The sequence below is a fragment of the Panulirus ornatus genome, chromosome 55 (genome assembly GCF_036320965.1).
Source record: "Panulirus ornatus isolate Po-2019 chromosome 55, ASM3632096v1, whole genome shotgun sequence".
NCBI classification, from domain to species: domain Eukaryota; kingdom Metazoa; phylum Arthropoda; class Malacostraca; order Decapoda; family Palinuridae; genus Panulirus; species Panulirus ornatus.
This window is the reverse complement of record NC_092278.1, coordinates 30,017,032-30,026,833: the sequence shown is the minus strand read 5'-3', so window position 1 is coordinate 30,026,833 and position 9,802 is coordinate 30,017,032. Positions and strand designations below refer to the sequence as shown.

At 36.8% G+C, this 9,802-nt stretch overlaps 2 protein-coding genes across 2 annotated transcripts; both read left to right on the top strand.

Moving 5' to 3' along the window:
- Positions 1-2,405: 2,405 nt before the first annotated feature.
- On the top strand, positions 2,406-3,598 carry LOC139765413 (cuticle protein AM1199-like). The gene is made up of 3 exons (XM_071692772.1): positions 2,406-2,486; positions 2,721-2,950; positions 3,197-3,598. Exons 1-3 carry the CDS (start codon positions 2,478-2,480, stop codon positions 3,366-3,368), a joined length of 411 nt encoding a protein of 136 aa, XP_071548873.1. The 5' UTR covers positions 2,406-2,477; the 3' UTR covers positions 3,369-3,598.
- Positions 3,599-7,680: 4,082 nt separating this feature from the next.
- Positions 7,681-8,870, top strand: LOC139765412 (cuticle protein AM1199-like). The gene is made up of 3 exons (XM_071692771.1): positions 7,681-7,745; positions 7,980-8,209; positions 8,474-8,870. The coding sequence occupies exons 1-3, from the start codon at positions 7,737-7,739 to the stop codon at positions 8,643-8,645; spliced, it is 411 nt and encodes a 136-aa protein (XP_071548872.1). The 5' UTR covers positions 7,681-7,736; the 3' UTR covers positions 8,646-8,870.
- The last annotated feature ends 932 nt before the right edge of the window (positions 8,871-9,802 follow it).

The window sequence follows — 9,802 nt, the reverse complement described above, 5'->3', positions numbered from 1 at the left end:
TTGTTGAGTATTCCTATCTCACGCCAACCAATGATCAATGAGATCCCTTGTTATATCAGGTGATCTGACAGGCACGGAAAACTTAATCCTAGACGGGTCCTACGAATGGGTTTTTGCTCTTAAATCCTGGAGATAAATCGTCAACATGTCTTCCGTGGAGAGAAATAATAGCTGGAATTGAATTAAGGCTGACAGTCTTGTCCAGGATTTGAAAATAAGTGTGTATGTGTGTGTGTGGGTGTGTATGTGTGTGTGTGTGTATGTGTGTGTGTGTGTGTGTGTGTGTGTGTGTGTGTGTGTGTGTGTGTGTGTGTGTGTTTACAGACCAAATATAACCTAAATTTAACTAGCACACATTTTCCTGACTTTAAGGTAACTATAAGTATTATCTTAGAGGTAACGCGCATTAAGAACGCTCTATCTTTATTACTAGAACAAAACCAGTGAAAAATAATGGATGTAGAATATAACGTTTCCTTCAATTTATGTGTAGAACGTTAATGATACTCTCACCAAACAATCGAAAAAGAGGCTTTTGTTAATGCTATTAACATAGGTATTGTAGACAGTGAGATCTCTTATTTCTAGAAACGTGTAAAGCACAAATACGGATGCAGGAAGATGTCTTGGAGGAGAGAGTCATTCCCAAAATAGCAGGAGAAGGAGCGTTCCAGTTTACAGGGAAGTAGGGAGGAATACTTTATTCCACGGGTAAACTGGGCCATATCTTGAAACTTTGAAACGGAGAGGCCCCTAATCCTTGAGGAAAGTGTTCCATGCCTTCAGCCCATGAGAGGACGGAACCCTCCAATCGACCGGTGAATAAGGGCAATGCCCTCATCATAACTGACCCACAAACCTCACCCACCTTCTCTGCTTTGCTGATACTTACAGCTAAACTATCGTCTAAAAATATCCAGTTCCATATAAATACTCCTCCTCCAAAATACGTAAGTAATATTAGTTTAGGTCTAAAAGAGAGACATTCATGATCATAGATGCAAATTGTCCCTTCAGTGTTCTTAAGTATATATGAGTTATTTTTGGAAAGGTATGATATGAATATTTTTTTTCTATGCCTGAATTTTAAAGGTTGAAACTTCATTTGAAACTTAAACCTTATGTTTTCAGCATAGATAACTAATGCAGTAAATACAAAAGAGAGTAAACAAACACTTAGTGTTCATAAAGTCGTTTCCAGCAGCAACACTATCATGAAAGTGTCATTTAGTGCATATCACTAGGTTGTGTTAATGTTCCTGAATTGGAGGGTTGGTTAATGGGGAAGAGTAGCTCCTGCTGCAAGCTGTTTTCGAGTCCTCTAGACGAGCCTTCCCGATCTGTGCGATGGCACGTTGAGGCAAGGGATGCACCAAGTGAGACTCAACTCCACAGCCGTCACCGTCAGCCACGAACTTAAAATTGGCGGGAGTACCGTCAGGGAAGGTGAACCTGAGGAGGTTCAGTTTTCGTATGAGAAGCATTCCATAAACTGCCACGTCTCACATACAGTCATGCCTCATATATAGGCGTGTCTCTGCCACTGAAAATATTCCAGAACTTTTTGAAGGTGTAAATGGCAGGTATGTTGGGCATAAGATATCTAACATGAGCATCTGTAGGATGTTAACCTTTTGGCAGACACAGTTACGTAAGACGCCGCGATCGCCACCGCCACTAAGGCAACAAGGACCACCTGATAGTGATAAGAATGATCAAGTTCATCTATACTCCATTCATACTTCTCTTGAAGATGATACAAAATATCATGAAACTCATTACACAAAAATTCTAAAAATGATTAAAAGGAGATATGATTTAAGATACACTGAGTAGATGATGTGTTCATTCAGTGAAAGAAAGGACTTGTCTTCAAACTTATAAATTGTTTTGAGTTAAACTGTCATTTCTGATGGAGTGTTGATGATCTCGAAGCATAAGTATGGGGAAACACTGTAAACATAATTTGGGATATCAAGCTATATGTGTGTTGCCTCGTATTCATGGTATCATAAACCGGTCAGACCTTTCCACGTAGACCCAGGAGGAACTCTCACCTTTTCCAGTGAATGGCGAATATCCTGCTGTCACTTTGGTATCATCTCAGTTATCATATCTCTAGTAGTAAGGTAACTGATAGAATATATACTAAAAGAAATTTAGTTATAATTGAATGTTGGCAATCTTAATATGAACAGTAGTGATAAAAATATGAAAACATTGGAGGGCGGAATTCTTTGTCAATACAAATTGAATAATAGATTATGTGGATCTGATGTTTGGCGAAAGTGTGTATTGAGCATGCTTCATTGACCTTCAACTCTCGCTTCGTAAACTCTCAGGAGATGATAACGGGCAAGGGAAAACTTACTGACCGTCACCTTGATCGGGGAATGAAGTAGATCGGATGGGTGGAGCCAGCTTGTATATAAAGGTGAACCGCCCGGTCAGCACCACAGTCCAGTTCTGTAGTCAACATGCTCTCAGTAAGGAACACTACTCCAGAAATGACTGTTTAACTCAAAACAATTCTATAAATTTGAAGACATGTCCACTATTTCACTTGATGAGCACATCATGTACTCAGTGTATCTTGAATTATATCTCATTTCTAATCTTTTTACTATATTTTGTGTAATGAGTTTCATGATATTTTCTTTTATGTTTAAGATAAGTATGAATGAAGTATAAATGAACTTGATCATTCTTATCACTATCAGGTGATCCTTGTTGCCTTAGTGGCGGTGGCGACCGCGGCGCCACAGGGCAGCTACTCGGCGCCCCCAAGATACACTTCTGATGAGATTCCCATCCTGTCCGACAACCGTGAGGGACCTGATCAGCATGGCAACTACAACTTCAACTTTGAAACTGGTGACGGCATCAGTCGTACCGAGGAGGGCGCCCCCCATGGCGAAGAAGGAGCCGTGGCATCCCAGGGATATTGGACGTGAGTAAAATTTTCTTTTATTGCAGCAAGTCGTTAGGAAAACTTACTGTTTTATTGCTTTTAAACACAATTATTCTTATACAGTGTGTGCCAGATGCTGATGTTAGATATCTTATGCAAAACACACCTTCAAAAGGTTCAGAAATTTATTCAATAGCAAAAGACAGGCGTGTGTGTAAGGCATGCCTGTATGTGAGACGTGGCAGTTTATGGAATGATTTTCACACGAAAACTGATCCTCCTCAGGTTCACCTTCCCTGACGGTACCCCTGCCCATTTCAAGTTCGTAGCTGACGGTGCCGGTTACAGGGTAGAGTCTGACTTGGTGCATCCTTTGCCTCCACACGCCATCGAGCAGATCGAGAGAGCTCGTCTAGAGGACTCGAAAGCTCCCAGCAGGAGCTACTCTTCCCCATAAACCAACCCTCCAATTCCAGAACATTAACACAAGCCAATGATAAGCGTTAAATGGCACCTTGTTGATGGTGTTGCTGCTGGAAACGACTTTATGAACACTAAGTGTTTGTACATGTACAACTGATATCTTTGCTCTCTTTTGTATTTATGGCATTCGATATTTATGCTGCAGATATAACATTTAAGTTTGCGGTTAAAATTGCAACATTAAACATTCATGCATAGAAAAAATATTTCATTTCTTACCCTTTTGTGAAGTAATTCATATATATATTTATGAACGCTGAGAAGAAAATTTCCATCCATGATCATGAATGTCTGTCTTTCAGACCCCAAACTAACATTACTTAGAACAGATTGCATTGCACAATAGGAAGAAATTCACCAAACATTTTCTTATGATGTGGAATGAAGTATGTTTCGCCGTTCGTACAAAAATCCTCTACCGTAAGTTCACTGTTTGAGTCAGTGTAGACCCAAAACCAGCTTCATTCTCACGGACAGTGCCCACATAACTGTCTGTGTATAAATATAAATCCATTATGGATTTATTGTCCTTAATCGCTGTTTTCCATATCAGACGAAGAATGACCCATCCACACATGTACAGTTATATATATATATATATATATATATATATATATATATATATATATATATATATATATATATATATATATATATTGGAAAGGATCAAATTTTGCGCGTGATCAAGATATTCCTATGAGTCCACGGGGAAAATGAAACACGAAAAGTTCCCAAGTGAACTTTCGTGTAATAATCACATCATCAGGGGAGACACAAGAGAGAAATATAACAGTCAGTTGATATACATATACATATAACTGACTTATATTTCTCTCTTGTGTCTCCCCTGATGATGTGATTATTGCACGAAAGTGCACTTGGGAACTTTTCGTGTTTCATTTTCCCCGTGGACTCATAGGTATATATATATATATACATATATATATATATATATATATATATATATATATATATATATATATATATATATATATATATATATATATATATTTATATATATATATATGTATATATATATATATATATATATATATATATATATATATATATATATATATATACATATATATATATATATATATATATATATATATATATATATATATATATATATATATATATATATATATATATATATATGTATATATATATACATATATATATATATATATATATATATATATATATATATATATATATATTTATATGTATATATATATATATATGTCTATATATATATATATATATATATATATATATATATATATATATATATATATATATATATATATATATATATATATATATATATATATATATATATATATATATATATATATATATGTTTATATATATTTATATGTATATATATATATATATATATATATATATATATATATATATATATATATATATATATATATATATATATATATGTATATATATTTACACACAGACATATGCATCTGTACAACTACGCATATTCATACTTGCTTGCCTTCATATATTTCTGGTGCTCCACTTCTCACAGGAAACTGCATCGCTACTCTCTGCTTCAGCGAGGTAGCGCCAGGACAGCAAACAAAAAAGTCACAATCGTTCAACTCAGTCCCTATCTGCCATGTGTACTGCACCGAAACCACAGTTATCTATGCAATTCTAGTCGCACCTAGACCTTTCTATGGTTCGCCCCAGATGTTTCACAACCCCTGGTTTGGTCCATGGGTTACGATACACTTCATGATTTCGACGATTCGAAGCCAATCTTACCGCGTGCGAGGCCAGTACGTAAATTATTGAACAACTAGGCTATCCATCTTGGACTAACCAATGATCGATCAGATCCATTGTTATATCAAGTGATATGACAGGCACGGAAAGTTCGAGCCTAGGCGGGTCATAGGAGTGGATTTTTGCACTTAAAACCTGGAGGCTAATCGTCAGCACATCTTCCAAGGAGAGAAATAATAGCTGGAATTGGATTGAGGCTCATTGTCTTGTCCAGGATTTGGAAACAGGTATGTGTGTGTGTATGTGTGTGTGTGTGTGTGTGTGTGTGTGTGTGTGTGTGTGTGTGTGTGTGTGTGTGTGTGTGTGTGTGTGTGTGTGTGTGTGAGTGTATGTGTGGGTGTATGTGTTTACAGAGCAAATATAACCTAAAAGTTAACTAACACACATTTTCCTGACTTTAAGGTAACTATAAGTATTACCTTAGAGGTAACGTGCATTAAGAACGCACTACATTTATTCCTAGAACAAAACCAGTGAAAAATAATGGATATAATAGCTAACTATTCTTTTGATTTATGTGGAGAATGTTAATGATACTCTTACCAAACAATCGAGAAAGCAGGCTATTGTCTATGCTATTAAAATAGGTAATGTAGACAGTGAGATCTCTTATTTCTAGAAATGTGTAAAGCACAAATACGGATGCAGGAAGATGTCTTGGAGGTGAGACTCATTCCCAAAATAGTAGGAGAATCAGGAGCGTTCCAGTTTACAGGAACTAGGTATCATGTTCATCACATGAGGGGGAGGAACATATTATTCCACGGGGGAACTGGGCCATATCTTGAGACTATGAGACGCAGAAGCCCTTAGTTCATGAGGAAAGTGTTCCATGCCTTCAGCCCATGAGAGGACGGAACTCTCCAATCGACCGGTGAATAAGGGCAATGCCCTCATCATAACTGACCCACAAACCTCACCCACCTTCTCTGCTTTGCGATACTTACAGCTAAACTATCGTCTAAAAATATCCAGTTCCATATAAATACTCCTCCTCCAAAATACGTAAGTAATATTAGTTTAGGTCTAAAAGAGAGACATTCATGATCATAGATGCAAATTGTCCCTTCAGTGTTCTTAAGTATATATGAGTTATTTTTGGAAAGGTATGATATGAATATTTTTTTCTATGCCTGAATTTTAAAGGTTGAAACTTCATTTGAAACTTAAACCTTATGTTTTCAGCATAGATAACGAATGCAGTAAATACAAAAGAGAGTAAACAAACACTTAGTGTTCATAAAGTCGTTTCCAGCAGCAACACTATCATGAAAGTGTCATTTAGTGCCTATCACTAGGTTGTGTTAATGTTCCTGAATTGGAGGGTTGGTTAATGGGGAAGAGTAGCTCCTGCTGCAAGCTGTTTTCGAGTCCTCTAGACGAGCCTTCCCGATCTGTGCGATGGCACGTTGAGGCAAGGGATGTACCAAGTGAGATTCAACACCACAGCCGTCACCGTCAGCCACGAACTTAAAATTGGCGGGAGTACCGTCAGGGAAGGTGAACCTGAGGAGGATCAGTTTTCGTATGAGAAGCATTCCATAAACTGCCACGTCTCATATACAGTCATGCCTCATATATAGGCGTGTCTCTGCCACTGAAAATATTCCAGAACTTTTTGAAGGTGTAAATGGCAGGTATGTTGGGCATAAGATATCTAACATGAGCATCTGTAGGATGTTAACCTTTTGGCAGACACAGTTACGTAAGACGCCGCGGTCGCCACCGCCACTAAGGCAACAAGGATCACCTGATAGTGATAAGAATGATCAAGTTCATCTATACTCCATTCATACTTCTCTTGAAGATGATACAAAATATCATGAAACTCATTACACAAAAATTCTAAAAATGATTAAAAGGAGATATGATTTAAGATACACTGAGTACATGATGTGTTCATTCAGTGAAAGAAAGGACTTGTCTTCAAACTTATAAATTGTTTTGAGTTAAACTGTCATTTCTGATGTAGTGTTGATGATCTCGAAGCATAAGTATGAGGAAGCATTGTAAACATAATTTGGGATATCAAGCTATATGTGTGTTGCCTCGTATTCATGGTATCATAAAGCGGTCAGACCTTTCCACGTAGACCCAGGAGGAACTCTCACCTTTTCCAGTGAATGGCAAATATCCTGCTGTCACTTTGGTATCATCTCATATATCATATCTCTAGTAGTAAGGTAAATGATAAAATATATACTAAAAGAAATTTAGTTATAATTGAATGTTGGCAATCTTAATATGAACAGTAGTGATAAAAATATGAAAACATTGGAGGGCGGAATTCTTTGTCAATACAAATTGAATAATAGATTATGTGGATCTGATGTTTGGCGAAAGTGTGTATTGAGCATGCTTCATTGACCTTCAACTCTCGTTCGTAAACTCTCAGGAGATGATAACGGGCAAGGGAAAACTGACTGACCGTCACCTTGATCCAGGAATGAAGTAGATCGGATGGGTGGAGCCAGCTTGTATATAAAGGTGAACCGCCCGGTCAGCAGCACAGTCCAGTTCTGTAGTCAACATGCTCTCAGTAAGGAACACTACTCCAGAAATGACAGTTTAACTCAAAACAATTATATAAATTTGAAGACATGTCCACTATTTCACTTGATGAGCACATCATGTACTCAGTATATCTTGAATTATATCTCATTTCTAATCTTTTTACTATATTTTGTGTAATGAGTTTCATGATATTTTCTATTATATTTAAGAGAAGTATGAATGAATTATAAATGAACTTGATCATTCTTATCACTATCAGGTGATCCTTGTTGCCTTAGTGGCGGTGGCGACCGCGGCGCCACAGGGCAGCTACTCGGCGCCCCCAAGATACACTTCTGATGAGATTCCCATCCTGTCCGACAACCGTGAGGGACCTGATCAGCATGGCAACTACAACTTCAACTTTGAAACTGGTGACGGCATCAGTCGTACCGAGGAGGGCGCCCCCCATGGAGAAGAAGGAGCCGTGGCATCCCAGGGATATTGGACGTGAGTGAAACTTTGCTTTTATTGCAAGAAATCGGTGGGAAAAACTTACTGTTTTATTGCTTTTAAACACAATTATTCTTATAAAATGTGTGCCAAATAGCTAGCATCCTACAGATGCTGATGTTATATATCTTATGCAAAACACCTTCATAAAGTTCAGAATTTTATTCAGTGGCAAAAGACAGGCGTGTATGTAAGGCATGCCTGTATGTGAGACGTGGCAGTTTATGGAATGATTTTCACACGAAAACTGATCCTCCTCAGGTTCACCTTCCCTGACGGTACCCCTGCCCATTTCAAATTCGTAGCTGACGGTGCCGGTTACAGGGTAGAGTCTGACTTGGTGCATCCTTTGCCTCCACACGCCATCGACCAGATCGAGAGAGCTCGTCTAGAGGACTCGAAAGCTCCCAGCAGGAGCTACTCTTCCCCATAAACCAACCCTCCAATTCCAGAACATTAACACAAGCCAATGATAAGAGTTAAATGGCATCTTATTGATGGTGCTGCTGCTGGAAACGACTTTATGAACACTAAGTGTTTGTACATGTACAACTGATATCTTTGCTCTCTTTTGTATTTATTGCATTCGATATTTATGCTGCAGATATAACATTTAAGTTTGCAGTTAAAATTGCAACATTAAACATTCATGCATAAAAAAAATATTTCATTTCTTACCCTTTTGTGAAGTAATTCATATATATATTTATGAACGCTAAGAAGAAAATTTCCATCCATGATCATGAATGTCTGTCTTTTAGACCCCAAACTAACATTACTTAGAACAGATTGCATTGCACAATAGGAAGAAATTCACCAAACATTTTCTTATGATGTGGAATGAAGTATGTTTCGCCGTTCGTAAAAAAATCCTCTCCAGTAAGTTCACTGTTAGAGTCAGTGTAGACCCAGAAGCAGCTTCATTCTCACGGACAGTGCTCATATAACTGTCTGTGTATAAATATAAATCCATTATGTATTTATTGTCCTTAATCGCTGTTTTCCATATCAGACGAAGAATGACCCATCCACACATGTACAGTTATATATATATATATATATATATATATATATATATATATATATATATATATATATATATATATATATATATATATGTATATATATATTGGAAAGGATCACAATTTTGCGCGTGATCAAGATATTCCTATGAGTCCACGGGAAAATGAAACACGAAAAGTTCCCAAGTGAACTTTCGTGTAATAATCACATCATCAGGGGAGACACAAGAGAGAAATATAACAGTCAGTTGATATACATATACATATAACTGAGTGTTATATTTCTCTCTTGTGTCTCCCCTGATGATGTGATTATTACACGAAAGTGCACTTGGGAACTTTTCGTGTTTCATTTTCCCCGTGGACTCATAGGAATATATATATATATATATATATATATATATATATATATATATATATATATATATATATATATATATATATATATATATCTTTTTTTTTATACCTCGTCGCTATCTCCCGCGTTTGCGAGGTAGCGCAAGGAAACAGACGAAAGAAATGGCCCAACCCCCCCATACATATATATATATATATATATATATATATA